Source organism: Chanodichthys erythropterus, chromosome 2, assembly GCF_024489055.1.
Source record: "Chanodichthys erythropterus isolate Z2021 chromosome 2, ASM2448905v1, whole genome shotgun sequence".
Taxonomy (NCBI): Eukaryota; Metazoa; Chordata; class Actinopteri; order Cypriniformes; family Xenocyprididae; genus Chanodichthys; species Chanodichthys erythropterus.
In genome coordinates, this window is record NC_090222.1 from 28,886,576 (window position 1) to 28,904,200 (window position 17,625).

The 17,625-nt window shown below is 35.8% G+C and overlaps 1 protein-coding gene across 1 annotated transcript; it reads right to left on the reverse strand.

Moving 5' to 3' along the window:
- Positions 1-1,291: 1,291 nt before the first annotated feature.
- cdh17 (cadherin 17, LI cadherin (liver-intestine)) lies at positions 1,292-15,873 on the reverse strand. Its single transcript, XM_067408311.1, has 19 exons — positions 15,791-15,873; positions 13,666-13,728; positions 13,059-13,154; positions 12,778-12,915; positions 11,785-11,923; positions 10,515-10,673; positions 10,241-10,399; positions 8,972-9,165; positions 7,097-7,225; positions 6,797-6,941; positions 6,319-6,534; positions 6,158-6,234; positions 5,863-6,054; positions 5,528-5,772; positions 5,066-5,196; positions 4,754-4,972; positions 2,617-2,727; positions 2,393-2,509; positions 1,292-2,307 (listed from the first exon to the last, which is right to left on the reverse strand). The coding sequence occupies exons 2-19, from the start codon at positions 13,708-13,710 to the stop codon at positions 2,213-2,215; spliced, it is 2,607 nt and encodes an 868-aa protein (XP_067264412.1). The 5' UTR covers positions 13,711-13,728; positions 15,791-15,873; the 3' UTR covers positions 1,292-2,212.
- Positions 15,874-17,625: the final 1,752 nt, after the last annotated feature.

The following is a 17,625-nucleotide window of genomic DNA, read 5'->3' on the forward strand; positions in this document are numbered from 1 at the left end:
GTTTCTATCTACGGGAGATTGAAGAGTAGTCAGGAACTCACCGCGCCTTCAAACAACCCAGGTGAAGAAAAAGTACACTTCTACAATGTGTGCTATTTTCGTGCACTAATTTTGTACTTAATATACTAAAAATTCTTCTTTGATACTACTTAAGATCATCTTAAGAACATCTAAGTGTACTCAACTGTGCTATTTTGAGACAGCATGAAATATGAACTAAAATGTGCTTTTAATATACTATATCTGTATTTAATAAATATATTTAGATACCTCTTGTAGTACACTATGGGTTCAAATGTGCTGTAAGTGGTATCTAAATATATTTTTTAAATACAGACATATATAGCAATGTACTTTTTTTCACATGGGAAGTCCAAATCAGACAAAAACATCCAAATGGTGAATCATTTCAAAAGAGTCCGCACACTCCACTGAAAAAAAGAGCAAACGTTTTGGTCACATGTGACCTTTGTCAGTGCCAAACTTACAATCATTTTCTATGGGAGAAAAAAAAACAAAAAACTAGAGGATTTCATCAAAAATATCTTAATTTGTGTTCCGAAGACGAACGAAGGTCTTACGGTGAATAAATAATGACAGAAATTAATTTTTTTGTGTGAACTAATCCTTTAAGTATGTTATGTAATTTCACATCGCATGTCTGGTACAAATATGTGGTCTTGTTGCATTAATACAATAAATACTTATACAAATTCAGAGCTGTACACAACATCCAGCCCATCCCCCATGTTATAACGCGCTGGGATTTAAACTTGACTAGTGCCTTCTCTGCTAGTTAGCTACAAATTAATATTTACACTGCCAGCTAACAGACATTTTAGAATTATTTTTGTCTTGCTAGGGAGGTTTTCATTATCTGCACTTTTAACACTCTTTGTACTGAGTCCTAAAGCTTAAGAATGATTTTTATTTATATTTTAATCATACTGTGTTTTCCCAATTCCCCAAGTTGATAATGTAAACACAACTCTCCACTCTCTTAACTAGTTGTCACCCATGACACCAGAGTGCAGGAAGACAAGTAGCTCTGTGTGTGTCTGAGTCCAAAAATGGACACAGAACTCCCACCGGATGAGCTCTGGCTAATATCAAACATAAGGTATAACCATGTTTTTTACCATTACCCCATGACAAACTCCTCGCTCAAACTTTCTCAGTGAGTTCATTTTCTTTTGTTTTTGTGTGTTTGTTATGGAACAGTGCTAAGAGACGGACACATATGAAGGTAATAGATCAGCATGAAGAGATACAGACTAGTGATACAGATCGAGAATTTACGAGAGTGATTTTTAGGCATCTCTGGTTTGTTTAATTTGTCTCTGGTATGTCACATTCTCATCTTGACACTAACATCTCACTTTCAAGATCTGCAATGTATGATAAAATCTTATTGAAACACAGGACATACAATTATGTAAGAATTATATAAGATTTGATCTTAGAAGCAAAGACTTAAAAAATCCTTAATGCTTAAAAGGTATATATCATTATCTTTTTTTTATTACTGTATAATTAAATGTGGGACAATTGTGAAATGACAATTGTCCATTTCACTATAATGAATTAAACATTATCTGGGTTAAAGTATTACTTTATTTACAGAATGAACAATTTCAGTTTTTCAGTCAAATAAGCAATGTTGTCATTCTGTGAATTTTATACCTTCTTCAATAATAGAATTACACTGCAGATGTGAAGGGCATTTAATAGAACCTGGCCGTTGACCTGCACAAGACATGCTTTAGAAGTCAAAAACAAAAAGATTCATCACATGGATAGATTTTAACACGTTTTAGCTGATTCTTGAATAATGGGGAATAAATATAAGATTTAGTTTTTTATAGGTTTAATCTAAATGAAATATGACAACATATACTCAATGTCTCAAAGTACTCTACTGTACCAAGAATATACCACAAATGTTTAAAATATATATATATATTATAAACACTAGGGGGATATTTAGGTCAGATATTTAGAGCTTTTAAATATAAAATATTTAATAAAACTACCAGGTCACATGACAAATCATTTACTGTTAAAACTGTCAGATGATGCAATTCTTGAACATGTCTATGTAATGACAATAAACCACTTTACAAAATAAAGGTGTGTGTGTTGAGGGCCATGGACTTCGGTTTGTCTGGGTTGTGTACTGAAAAATGTTTGCACTTGGCGTTTTATCTTGACTCTAGAGCATTGCTTTATTCTCAGTCTCTTCACCAGCTGCTGCTCTCCTCTGATTCTTCTTCTTGATTCGGTAAACAACAATGACCAGGAACAGAACTGGAAAAAAAATTCAAACTCAATTTGCTTGTTTTTATGTTTAAATATAAACGGAGAAGAACGAGTTCCAACATATCAGTCTTACTGATGAAGCCGAATATTCCTGCCAGCATGCCAATGGTGCTGCTCATGCCCAGCTTCCAGCTGTGAGCTTCTGGCTCCATGTAACAGTAGCCCAATTTAGTGCAGTTACATATACGCACTAAGAGAAAAGATAAATCTCAGCTTAGATGTCATACCATGCTAAAGTACAAGCCTATGAGTGAGATGAATGTTATATATGAAAGACAGAGAAAACAAATAGTTTACCATCAAACTTTTGAGTTATACCCATCCCAGCATTGTCTTTGATGTTGATGGGAACAGTGACATCCTGATCACTTGAGGGCTTTTTCTTCAGAATCAGGTTCGCTGAGGTTCCTGCAGACACCCAAATGAGTTTACACAGCTATGTAAGTAAATTAAATGCAGCATTCACAGAGAAGGGCTTTTCACACTTGAAATGGTGAATGCCGGGTCATTCTAAACCCTGGGTAAACAGAATGCTAGGTTATCTTGCTTCATGTTTTGTTTCACAGTGCTCCTTACAGAAGCGGCTCCTGGCAGTAAATTTAGGTATGGCAGATTCTGGGTCTTAGCGCTAGTTTATGATAAACAATTGCTGAATGTATCAGCCACACTTTTGGCAGACTTCTAATGTCCTTGCATTATTCAGCCTGAGGGTGGTGCTCTAAAGATGACTGATAGACTTTAATACACACAACATAGTACAAACACATAGAATGTCATCTTAGAATTTCCTTAATGTAGTATTTTTTTTTTTTACCTCTGAATGTTGTTTTAGAAAATTGCAAGTTAGGTAGGAATTCCAGAGAGGAAAACAAAGTCATGTCTATTCTCAGAACAACAAACACAACAGAACTACTGTATATAAAGACTGTTCACATGAGCATGTTTAAACTAAAGGATTTATACTCTTTATATCGTCTTAGTCTGGAGCGAGGTTTACGTAAGGTAACGTGGAAATAAGCGGGGCAGCCAGAAATCTGCCCCAATGGCTCTGCAGCTCCATTTTCTTTTCACTCCACGAAGCCGAGTGCCTGCAAACACTTCAGCCGTGACTTATTCACGATACAGCACTAGCCTCAAGTACCTTATTGCTTTTATAAAACTGTTACCACACAATACAAACATTAAAGCCAAAAATATGTATCAATGCAACTTTCATGAAGTAAACTTTCACTAAAAGCCTTCCTTCCGCCAGAAAAAAATAGTCTCTGAATGTGAACAGCAACAGAAGTTACATTATTATGCCATTAGATGGCAGCAAAGACTGTCTTTATGAGTGTGTCAGTCAGTAGCGAAGACTTTTACATTGAAAAGACTTAATTGTTGTGAACACGGAACAAGACGCAACTGATAAATGCTTTGACTAGCGCTGTCAGTCACGGAAAACCCTTTAACTGTTAAAAGGACAAGATAATACATCAGACATTGTTTATTATGAACACAGGACTGACCTGAAGGAAAATGTTAAATCTGAATGCAGGTAATAAACTCGCTCACTCGATCTCTTTCTCACAATACTCTTCATAATACAGTAAGCTTCAATGAACAATATCAATTGAGAACATACCGTTTACGTTGCTAAGAGTGGTTGCTAAGGGTGTTGTGTACACAACCGTTGGGTGAAGCGGTCATAGCCGTGTTTTATCATGAATAAAACACAGCTATTGACCAATCAGAATCAAGGACAGGAACTAACGTTTTATAATATTAATTCAGTGTATAAAGAGGTCTGTGTTTGGATGAATATTTTGCTGATACAGACAAGCCGCGACTGGCTCCTAATTTACCCGTGGATAACAATTAATTCTGGGTGTTCATAGGCTGCTGTTTCACACTATACACTCCTAAAACCTAGGTTAACGTTCTTATTTGCATATTTGCTGTGTCATTGTCACTGATTGGACAAACACAGCACGCGACCATTTTACATAAAGGCTCTAGCACTGCACATCCTCATATATATTGCTGACTGAACTTTCAAGTTCATACTGAATGGACATTTCGAACTATTAATGTAGAAATTAAACGGTTGACACCATTTTACATTTTTCAACTCAAACGCCTACTGTTTATACAGCACTCTGTTTCTGTGGCTGTACAAAGCAGGTGAATATGAGGCATGCGATTGGCTGTCTGTTGCTAAGCATAGACATAACATCCTAACACAGTTTTATTTCAGACTCTACACAGTTGGTACCACAATCCGAGGTTAACACCACAAAAGTAAAACACTTCTAAATTACAAGTGTTAAACGTTCCTTTACCCGGGGTTAAAAGCAGGGTTTAGAACGGCGATAACCTGGGGTTAAGCACAGTGTGAAAAGTGCATGAGCCTGTTTTTTAAAGGCTACAGTGGCTTAACTAAAGATCTGCTTACCATCTACAGTTTTGAGCTCAAAGTTTGATGACTTGCGGTTAAGGGCGAAGGTGAAAGGCTCTCCATAGGGGTCGGCATCATTATCTACAGCAGTGAGTGTCAAGGGGTTCATTTCTTGGATGCAGATGTAGTTCCGTGTCCACTTAAGTTTAGGGTAGTTGTCGTTCACATCCAGCAGGTGAATATTCACCTTCATCTCAGACTCCTGTTTGTCTCCCTCTGAAAGGAACAGGAATAGATTGTAAAATTTACCAAATGATGCTGGCCTGGAAAGACAATGCATTGGTGCTCTCAGCTCTGCTGTGTTCTCACCTGTCTCATAAGCGATGACTGTGAGGGTGATCTGCTCTACTGTCTCTCTGTCCAGAGGAGCTTTAGTCTTCAGCTCACCGGTGTCAGCGTCCAGCTCCAACCAATTATGTTCATCTCCTTCCATCTTTAACCTGACAAACAGAACATTTAAAAGCAGGAATTACATAAAAGGCATTTAAAAATGCTAATTATTACTAACAAGAAGTATCAAACCTCTTGCTATCAAATTTGACCAGCGTAGACAGAATTATTAATCTTTTTTTTTTTTTTTAAAGATATTATTGGTCCACCAATAGGCTTGCAATTATATGCATTTAGATCTCTTGCTTTTATAAGTTTGAACAAATAACTGCTGGAACAGAACTCTCTCTTCAATAATGTTGCATAATCAAACCACTGCAAACAAACAATCTCATCTCATATATGATCTGATTATGTAGGAGACACAATACAAATCATTACTTGATAGTCTTTCCCTCTGGATCCTTGGCTTCAGCTTTCATTAAAACGGTTCCAACCGTGATGTTTTCTGGGACATTGATATTAAGAGTGTCCACTTCAAATTCTGGGGGCTCATCCACATCCACTAGCTGAATGACAACAACTGCTGTGGCATTTTCATCATATTCCACTCCTTTGATCAGGGGCTCAGGATTACGGGCATCAATCTTAAGGTTGTAGATGCTCTGGAGCTCGTAATCCAGTGGCTGAAGAACGAGAATAGGAAAAAAAGAAAAATAAAGGGCAGCAAAACGCAGAAATGTACAAAGTTTTTGCAATATGAGTCGTCTTTTTACCCGAGCGATGTAAACTCTGCCCTCTCCAGTGGATTCATCAACCTCAATGGTGAAGAGGTTATGTGGGTCTCCAGCAGAGATGTGATACTCCACCCTAGAGCTTCCTGTTCCTGGGTCATCTGCATCTGTGGCTTTGACGGTGAGTAAAGTGGTGCCCACTTCAGCCAGTTCAGGAACACTGTAGGTCCCATACTGCAACAGGGAAGCAGAGATTTATATTTAATAATCTATTGGAAGAAAGAATGCAATTTATAATTTATTTATAACTATTTAAGTAGTAAAATAAAATGTATACATCTTTTTTCTCGAAGACAGGGATTTCATTATTAATGTCGATGACCTTGATGGTTGCTTTACATTCTGTTGAGTAAACTACAAACAAGTGCAAAAGTTAGGACGCACGTTCTTCTTCAAAAATGTTCATTTTCAGTTCATTTGAGTTCAGTTTGCATTTACCTTGATCAGCCACTCTGAAGGTGAGCACATACTCAGACACCACTTTCCTTTGAAAGTTTTGATTGGCTACTTTGATTTCACCATTTACTTGGTCGATGGTGAACATTTTATCAGACGGCTTGATAGGCGTCTGGCTCAGGAGTGTGTAGGTTAGTAATGAGTTCAGTGTGTTCTCCTCATCACTATCATGAGCAGGCAGAACACCAATCAGATTACCTAAAGACATGCATATCATTAAAAATGACAATTAGGGAAAAGATAATCCAATCTGAGAAGCCTGACACCACATTGAAAATCTGAGATTCAAAACCTAATTTAAATCAGGAAATAGTTTTTTTTTGTTTTTTGTTTTTTTTACATTTTAAACATTATAATGTAAAATAAATGTTTTAGATTCCGTACTTTTTCTAGGTCACCGTATGTCTAATTTTTGACATTTATCATGTGATTTGATTTGAATTTGATTGATCAGTTTTACCTATTGGCTCATTTTCCTGCACTTCAAACACAGCTTCATCACACACAGGAGGGTTATCATTCACATCCTCCACCCGGACAAAAATCTCCAAGGGTTTTTCCAGCTCAATGCCCTGTTCATCTTCTGCCATGGCCACCAATATGTACTAAAACACACATAAAATTGTTATTAAAGGTCAGGCTTAAAATGCAACACTCACTTTTATACAATAAGGAACAGTTAAATAGTTTGAAGACCCCTTACAAAGTAGTATTTACTATTTCTCTCTTTCAGTTCAATTTCTCATGCATTTCTATTCACCATATTTTTCTCTTCTCTGTCCAGAGGTGCTGTAATATAGATCTCTCCATCTTGATTGATAGTGAAGGGGAAGGAAAGTCTTTCTTTCTGTACCAGCCTGTATAGTGCGGTGGGATCATTGCTGCGCACCTATATATAAATAAAAAACATGCTTACTCATTTCAATGTAAGATTTGTAAACATTTCAATAAAATTAAATTATATACAGTGCCCTCCACAAATATTGGCACCCTTAGTAAATATGAGCAAAGGCCGACTGTGAAAATAAATCTCCATTGTTTATCCTTTTGATCTTTCATTCAAAAAATTCACAAAATTCAAACCATCAAATTAAAACAATTGAAAGTGAGGGGACACGCACATTGTGAAATAAATGTTTTTCTCCAATACACGTTGGCCACAATTATTGGCACCCCTAAAAATTCGTATGAGTAAAATATCTCTGAAGTATATTCCCATTCATATTCCCATTTTTTTTTATAACACACCATGGGTGATCATGAACATGAAGTTGTCCAGCCATGACTTCCTGTTCCACAGGAGTACAAATATGTGTAAACACAAAGGCCACATTCCTGTAATCATTCATCACAATGAGTAAAACCAAAGAATATATTTCTGATGTGCAGCAAAAGATTGTTTAGCTTCACAAAATAGAAAGCTAAAGCAATGAAAATCACAATTTCCAATATCAGGGCATAATTAAGAAGTTCCAATCAAATAAAGATGTTACAAATCTGCCTGGAAGAGGACGAGTGTCTGAATCGTCCTAATGCACAGTAAGGAGGAAAGTTTGAGTGGACAAAGACTCTCAAAGGATCACAGCTGGAGAACTGCAGAAATTAGTTGAGTGTCGGGGTCAGAAAGCCTAAAAAAATTACCAAACTGCACCTACATCACCACATGTTGTTTGGGAGGGTTTCAAGAAAAATCCTTCTTTGCACATCGAAAAACAAACTCCAGCATATTCAGTTGTCAGACAAGACTGGAAATTCAAATGGGACCGGCTTCTATGGTCAGATGAAACTAAAAAAAAGAGCTTTTTGGCAGCAAAACCACCAGATGGGTTTGGTGCACACATGGATAAAAAGTACCCCATGCCCAGGGTTAAATATGCTGCTGGATCTTTTATGCTGTGGGCCTATTTGTTTAGCTGGAGGTCCTAGACATCTTGTTCAGATACATGGCATCATGGATTCTATCAAATACCAACAGATAAAAATCAAAACCTGACCGCTTCTGCTAGAAATCTTATAATGGGCTGTGGTTGGATCTTCCATCAGGACAATGATCCAAAACAAACATCAAAACCAACACAAAAATGTGTCACTGAGCACAAAATGAAGCTTCTGCCATGGTCGCCCCAGTCCCCTGACCTGAAACCTAAAGAAAATGAGTGGAGCGAACTGAAGAGAAGAAGCACCAACATTGAGCTGGGAATCTGAAGGAACTGTAGAGATTCTGTACAGAGGTATTCTCAAGAGTTCTCCAAACTCATCAGGCATTATAGAAGAAGACTCAGAGCTGTTATCTTGGGAAAAGGACGTTGCAATAATTGGGTGCCAATAATTGTGGTCAACATGTAGTAGAGAAAAAAATGTATTTCATAATGAGATTTTCCCCCCAATTTCAATTATTTTACTTAAATGAAAGGTTATAATTTTGTGATTTTTTTTTAATTTAAGATCAATAGGATAAATAATGCAGATTTATTTTCACAGCCGCCTTATTAAGGGTGCCAATATTTGTGGAGTGCGCTGTAATTACATTTTTTTTATTATTATTATTTGAATAAAAATTAAAAAAGTGTAATTTTTAAAAGTATAGGCACTGCCTAGTACCATAACATAACATTGTATTTAGATCTAGACTTACTGTGGTAAGATACATAGGGTATTCCTCATCTAAATTTTCTTTAATGGTGATTGGTCCAGGGCTGACCCAGAGGTTTTGAATGATATCTATGCTGATTCGTGCTGTGTTGCTCAAAGCATTTGGATCTCCCAAATCTTCCACACGAACACTCAGTACAAAGTCTGGATCCAGGTGAAGATTCACTTGTCTTCTTTCTGCTCATACAAAATAAACACTCATTAATTATTACTGTTTATTCAACTGTAATAGAATTTGATTGGCTGAGTGGCATTCCAATAGGTATTTAGTACAGCACTGTTTCACTGTTGAAGCCTCTTTTCTATCATTGGGCCGAAACAAAGTATTTCGAAACTGAATCAATTGAACCAATTGCTTCGCAAAATTAATCACAGTTTCAAACCTCTCAAAAAACCACAGGTTGTCGGCACTTGCACGTCAAAATGGTGTAAATGCAACAAAAACACAGACCAAAAACATATAAAACTTTTGACAAACCAACTGTAATTACTTATATGAAATTATAATCTAAATCAAAACAAAAGATTTAGTATGAATATCAGCACAGCTGATCTTGTCGCAAATAATTTCAGTTCAGAGGTGTATTTCATGTCCATTTATTTATTTATTTAGCAAGTAGCTGTGGTGTTCACCTTTAAATGAAGAGTTTCAGTCAATAAAATGTTATTCCACAGCATGATACAAACTGAGTAAGTGACAGACCTGTACATTTCTGTTAGTAGCACGATGTTGATAGATTTGAGCTGGTAATGTGAATCCTGAATGGTGAAGTAATCTTGGGTCAAATCCTGTCTCATTTCTGAGACTGTTGTAATCTGCACTGATGAGGGGCTGAACTGCTTGAGCTCAATTAATGACTGCATTCTTATTTACAGCACGTGGCACGGTCCACACACCAGAGCAAATGTAATCACAGAAGTGGTCATCCAGAGACATTAACACACCAGATTAATCTGAGTGTGTATGTGAGAGTACTGTAATCAGCTCCGTTCATTTCAACCTCTTTTTAAATGAGGCAAGTTCTCATTTACTCAAAAGATGGGATCAAATAGTGTAGAGAGACCCAAATACTGGTTACATTTGGTCCATCTGTACATTTCATACTGAAAGTTCTGTGTTATTCATAGTGAAATGCTAGTCTCTGAGTCTGGCATGATTATATGCACAACTTATACTTCTTTTTCAAATAATGCTGTGAGCCCAAATCTGTTAAATAGCATGATCATCATGTGTGTTTCTGTGGATTCTCACCAACACGCTCGACGCATGTGTAAAAGGGGTTGTTCTCTAGTGGTATGTTGTTTTTTGGAATACAGTAGTCCTCAAACTTCTTCCTCAGGACATCAGGACTGCCACGGACCTCATCACGGCTGTATGTTACAGTGGGCCTGGCCCTCAGAAACTCAGCTCCTGCAATACAACAGCAATATAATGAAATAACAGTTTGGCACTCAACAAAAGTCACTTACAATAACATGCACATTTGAATTTTCCATGTATTTTTGTTCCCGATGTGTTGATGTACCTTCATCTGTTATAAAGATCTCTCCATTGTTTGGGTTTATGTCAAAGTAGAACGTGTCTCTGGGATTGGGGATTTGGTTCACAATGCTGAATTTCAGTTGAGCATTTACTGTGTCGGGATCATCTGCATCTGATGCGGACACCTGCATGAATACAAATCCTGCACACACACAAGATTAAAGGGTTAGTTCATCCCAAAATGAAAATTCTGTCATTAATTACTTACCCTCATGTTGTTCCACACCCGTAAGACTTTTGTTCATCTTTGGAGCACAAATTTTTGATGAAATCTGAGAGATGTCTGTCCGTCTTTTGACTGCCTTTGCAACATAATATTAATTGAGTGGTTGGTCCAAATTTTCTGAAGAGACTTGATTGCTTTATATGATGAACAGATTTAATTTAGTCTTTTACTCACATGTAAACATTGATCAGCGAACATATGCAGAAGCTCAACTGTAACCTAAAAAATGCACAAGAAACGTGTTGCGTAATACACACCGCGTAATTAACAGTGTTGCCATGGGTTGTTTTTCTTGTCCGCTGGTTAAAGTGACCCCAATAATGTAATATTTAGCCCCTGAAATGCTAATTTTACCAGGGAAACGCCACCAAAAAACCCGGATTTTACCCCACGGAACAAAATTTTTACTGACAATTGGGCGGGTTTTATTCACGTTTTGTTGAGCTCAGTATTGGCTAGCTCCTGCATGACACGCAGGTGTCGTGCTGCTCACATGAACAGCGGTGGCCAATACTGAGTTGGCGTTCTGACATAGAACATTGGAAGCGCTGAACATAAAGAGCGTACAAGACTGACGGGAGAGGTGAATTTGTTGAATAAAGTTGTAATTTTTTTTTTTGTTTTTGCACAAAAAGTACTCTTGTCACTTTATAACATTAAGGTTGAACCACTGTAGTCACATGGACTATTTTAACAATGTCTTTTTTACTTTTCTGGACCTTGAATGATGGTAATTACATTGCTTTCTATGGGGAAAAAAAAAAAAAAAAAAAAAACTCTTGGATTTAATCAAAAATATCTTCATTTGTGTTCCGAAGATGAACGAAGGTCTTACGGGTTTGGAACGGCACAAGGGTGAGTACTTTTGAGTGAACTAATGATCATAATGGCAGAATTTTCATTTTGGGGTGAAGTAACCCTTTAAAAGTACTATGAAAATGGAAAGTGTTTAATTTTTTATTGTTTAAAACATTTTAGAGAATCAGCAAGTTTCAGCATCTAATGATAATGTATGTGTGTTTCTGACCTGGAGGTGAATGCTCTCTAACACTGCCACTGTACTGACTCTCACTAAAGACAGGGGCATTGTTGTTGATATCCACAACTTGCAAAACCAGCGAGTAAGGCCCATCAACAATTTCACCATCTGCTGAATGTGCCTCAATCTGAAGATAAACACACAAATATAGAATTGTTTGTAGTGGAATTAATATTAACATGTCAACTTATTTTTTGGAACTTGTGTCTTGCAGTGTGTCGTGCTATACAATTTAAAACGTTTTTTAAAAAGTGTATATCTACATACATTTTATATACAATCAAACCAAAAATTTATCAGACACTAGATATACTTTTGATATTTTTTTACTAGTGGGTGCAGGACACTATTCATTTATGTGAGTGAGGATAGCAAAATAAAGTAAACTGTGACATATTATACCCAAAAATTCTTCAGACAGTGGACTACCAGTAAAATTGATAAAAATTTGGGACCAAAAATTATTCAGACACTTTGACTGATCATGTTTTGCTTAAGTGTTATCTGACATAATTAAGATTACATTTTTCTGACAAAGTTTAACTCTGAAATTTTGTCATATTTTATTAGCATTTTTTAACTATAGTGAATAAACTGTAATGAATGAAATGTTCAAGGTGTCTACATTTATTTTGGTTTGACTGTATATAATGTTCAGTTTTTATTTATATAATATATAACGTAATTCTATATAATTATTTTGTGGTTTTATGACCTCATATTAACTGAAAGACTACAAAGGAACAAAAAAAGGAATATTCCAAAAAACCATTTAAAATGAACTATTGAAGGTAATACAGGGATTAAAAATTGTGAAAAATAATTGGTGACCATTTTAAAGACCTAAACTATAGACATTCCTTATAGCCTATGTATATTTGAACCCAAACTCATGTTGCTAAAAAATAATCCATGGATATATTATAGACCCAGGTGCTTGCATGTTATGTGTAATATATTTTAAATACAAAAATATATTACTTCTAGATGGTATTTTTTCTCAGGGCTCCATTCCAGAGGATGCTCCAGGAATAGCCAGCCGTCTGAAGAGATACTGATCTTTTCTTCGGTCTCTCCACTTACATGATATGAAGAGACATCTTCCGATGCAGATGTAAACTGAACAAAGAACAGATTTCTAGAATATTTTCAATGAAAACATTCAAAAAATATTACTGACAATAGAAATAAATGTTCTAATTAAAATGTCTGTCTTGTAGAGACAACCAACCATTCAAACACAAGAACGGAGCCTACAGTACCTGGTAAATGGGATAAGGCACAGGTGTAGCCTCTGGCACATCTAAAACTTTATGTCCTAATGGCCCCTTTTTGTCCTCCAGACCTATCCCATGAGCCTGAGAGAGGAAAAAAAGGTCTGAGTGAAAATTATGGAGAAGAGCACCCGTTAGTTGCTGAATAAAAAATGACTAGTTGCAAAATCACCAATATAGATTATAGAGAATATTGTCAACAACACCATATGTTTTCAGTTATCAATCTAGACAATCCTGAGAATGGGATTTCCTTGCAAAACACCTTAATACGTCTTAATAAATAACTGAATAAAGCTGTTTAATTACTATATTGTCTTACTGCAACGTAAGCAGTAAATAATCCATTAAATTTATCTGTGATGTGAAGGTCGCTGAATATTTGCCCATGTTTGTGGATTATTTATGAACAAATCATTTAACTTTCCACTAGCTGAATGAATCCAGATTGTGTCTGTGTGTCAAGTCTCTGATTAATGGAGTGTGGGCAGAAAAATGGACTTCAGCACAGTTACTCATTTATGGACAGAATAAAAGATTGTAAGGAGACTACAAGGTCACCTAGTTAAAATCCTACTCGCACACACACACTTACAATGCTGACGAGAAGGGTCAAGTGTAGCAAATGTGCACCTCTCATCGTCCCGGTCAACAAAACCTGATGGAAAAGATATATAAAAAAAACATTGCCTTTAATTAAAATCACCTTTACTATAGCTACTACAAACGTAATTATAATTTCTAGCAGTGACATTTGTTTATCCCCGACATGATGGCTCCAGCTGTGCAAACTGAGCAATATTAAAGCATACTTCGGAGACACATAATTACCATTTTGCCAGTCGGGAATTAGAAACCATTTGCTTCTTTAATGTTAAACTTCAGTCAATGATTATCAGCGACAAGTACTATTTAACCAGAAATCCTGAATAATATTTTAAAACATTACAAATATTTCAGCTTGTGTGTACAGGAATTTCCTTGTTTCATTCTATTATGAAACTAATTTGTGTATATTTTGTCAGTCCCTCTGTGGGTGTCATATAAAAATAATGGATTGGATTGTCATGTGGTACAGTGTTTCTGTGTGTGTTTCATGAATCGCAGCCCATAAAAAGGTTATTTAAAGGTCACTTGGCATTCTAGTGTGGGTGGTGTCCTGTGCCATGTGTGCATCACAGTTTATTACATTTTACAATGTCTGTATCGACAGTCATATTACAAAGCCTTTTAAACAAATGAACCATTAAATAATTATGTACATGTGGATCCACACATCTGAAAAGAGGAACGGGCCAAAATATTAATGCAATACAGTCTTTGTCTGACTTCCTACCAATTAATTTCTCAGTTTCAAAGAAACAACAGAATATCAATTGATTCTCAAATATAATAACTTTGTGTAGATGTTGCTTTGTAAAAGAGTATATATATATATATATATATATATATATATATATATATATATATATATATATATATATATAGGTTTCTCAATTTTACATATCATTCACACATCATTCACAATGTAAAAAAAAAATATTTGTTGATTTCTTAAGTACATATTTGACAAATTTGAGTTAATAGAATGAAATAGAATGAAAGAGAGAAAAAATATTAACGATTATGAGACACTTGGTAAATGAAAGCAAGCTGCAGATCACAAATTAATACAGGAAGTTGTGTACAGGTGTGGTCCATAGTTCAGCTCAACCATATTTATCTAGACAAACAATAAACATTATTATCTAGAAATGTTTATCTGATCACACACAATGTGTGTGAACAGATAAATATCTCTAGATAAATCTGATTGTGTTAGTTGCGGTTTGAGTTTATCCAAGAGTGAATTAAGCTGTGTTGGCTGTTCTTTATTTCAGTATTGTACTGAAATAAGTTGTAAGGTTTAGTGCTTTACTGATACTGGATTTTTATTTCACTTGTATCTGTCGGATCTATTGTGAAAGACAGACACACCTTGAGACAGATGTGACACAAGGTGACATTGAAGTTAAAGTGTCCTCTGATAAGCTACTTCTTCTGCTTAAAACTCATTCAACACAGATAAATGATTATTTCCCTATATCTGTGTGTCTACGTACTTAAGAAATCAGGACATTCTGTGCACAATCTGAGATCAATACTCATGCTCTATGTTAAATACCAGCTCAAAGCAGCAGCTGTAAGAATGAGAGCAAAGCAAATGTCAGCATTTTTTGATTCATAATTTCTTTATGTTTTCAAACTGAAAGTGTTTTAAACCAAAACCAGGCAAATCAAACAACATATATAAAATGTAATTATCCGTCAATGTGAGGTTATATAGATATAACAACAGTAAACTTTTTAGTATCGAGGTATGAAAACAAGAGGCCTTGCCTTCCAGCCAAGACTTGTGACCTCTGATGACATTCTAACAGTATAAGATCAAAAAATATCATAGTCCCACTAGTTCCTCTAGACAATATATGCTCATAAATATGTTCGAAACCAGAATGCAATATTATAATGCTACGATGCTTTCGATTTGGTTGATTTTCTGGTCTACACCCTTCTGAAAGCACTGAACAATGTCAAACAAGACCACAGCCTGTCATAGGCAGTGAAAGCATCATCACAATGCAAATGATATATCGGTAACTAAAATATAGTTTTAAAATCAGGCTAAACTGAAAGACAACAACTAAGAAGAAATAGAAGTAAGGATAAGACACACAGACCTGTCAGCAGAGCTCCTCTCCTCAAAAGACTGTGCTTTCAGTCTTGCAGAGCTTCCTGCTCAAGTCAAAGTTTAACTCTACTTTATTGAGGCTAATCATTATCTACTGATTTACCATGAAAGGGAGTGGACTGTAAATTTACGGTATTTTATGGCACTATTTGGCGAATAGTATACTGGATCGGTGGATGTGTTAATGTGTAAATATCAAGCATTTAATTAAAGTCACCATGAAGTCAAAATTGGCAATTCTTATGTTTATATGCAATATTGCAGTATTTATTGTAAATGATTCATATTTTTTGTTAATTTATCTATTTAACTTCATGTTCCCTCGTAATTTTTAATTGAAGTAACTTCCTCTCCCTCTTGCAGCAACATCTTTTCTCGTCTATGATGATGTGTTTACTGGAGCGAGGGCGGGACAACCTGTCACTCACATGACATCAGAGCAATAGCAAACTACAGCCGTCCAATCAATTCCAGATTGACAAAATCAAGTCCCGCCTTTGTTCAAGAAGCCGTTTTACTCGGATACTCGGATATACGTCACAATATGGAAATAAGTCACAATATATCACACGATCTCGCTCATGTGACTTCCTCTGCTATCAGGAACCTCACTTTAATAGTTTCTATGCAAAACTATTAGGACAAAGGCGACAAAGCAAAATTTTGAGGACAAGCTTGGATAAAAATAGAAAACATATCTGAGAGCAAGATGAAAATCACTGTACATTCACAAAGAGTGTAAAGGTCACCTTCACACAGCTGTGTGCTCACAATCTTGAGTAATACAGGGCTGCAATCTTTGGCCCTTGATCTTTTGACAGACTTGGTTGTTCTCCATGTTTGAGCCTCAGTTCTTCCGATACTGAAAATGAACACATTTACAAGAACTTCTATTAGTATTCATCAATGACACTTAAAGGGATAGTTCACCTAAAAATAAAACATCAATTATTCACCCCCAAAACTATTTGGTTTTCTTCTGTGAAACACAAAAATGGAGATATTTTTTAAGTCTCAGTGTGTTTATTTATTTTTTTTATTATCACCATGAAAGTCAAAAAGTCCTTTGTTGCTTTGAACCCTAATAATTTCATTGTATTGACAAAAACAGTTGGAAACATTCTTTAAAATATCATATTTTGTGTTCCACAGAAGAAAGAAAGAATCATTTGATGATTTAAAGAATGATTTTAAACATTCTGATACTGGTAAGAGTGACAGCACACTTTTTCTCAGCAACAATTACAAAAGCAAAAGAATACTGCAAGACAGTAACTTGTGGAAAATCTACTGTAATGACTTCTTGTAAATGTGATCCTTTAAATGTAAATGTTTATGACTAAAGGCACCTTGAGTGGCAGTTACTCAAGAAGTTCCCATGCTTTTCCATTGACTAATTATGCAGCCATATCAGCAAAATGGAAAGAAGGACAAGGGTAAAGGTTAAGATTAGGAACGAAGGTATTTACTGCAGGCATCGGTACTAAAACAGAGAAACCTGCTGCTGAAGATTTGAACTATTACACATGGTTGACCACATTTTTCAATAACATTGCAAAACTGTTCAAGTTTGCTGTATCATTTCATCGAGTCTACCTCCTGTCTCAAGCCTCAAAATGAGACAATCTGCTAGCCTGCCTCACTCAACAGTAAGTATACATAAATAAACAGGCAACACAGCTGCCTAACTAGCTTCAGTATTACACAGTTTTGACACATACACTACATTCATAATCATTCAAAATTATCACACAGCAGTGATCACACATCACTTGAATGTGTCATTCATTTGTCCTTCTCACCTTTGAAAGGGAAGTAGGAGGA

Excerpts from the sequence above, each read along its gene's own strand:
- cdh17 (XM_067408311.1), bottom strand. The coding sequence starts at position 13,710 with ATGAGAGGTGCACATTTGCTACACTTGACCCTTCTCGTCAGCATT. Across the intron at positions 6,535-6,796 it reads GCAGGAAAATGAGCCAATAG|GTAATCTGATTGGTGTTCTG; the intron begins GTAAAACTGATC and ends GCATGTCTTTAG. Across the intron at positions 5,773-5,862 it reads GCAGAGTTTACATCGCTCGG|CCACTGGATTACGAGCTCCA; the intron begins GTAAAAAGACGA and ends CTCGTTCTTCAG.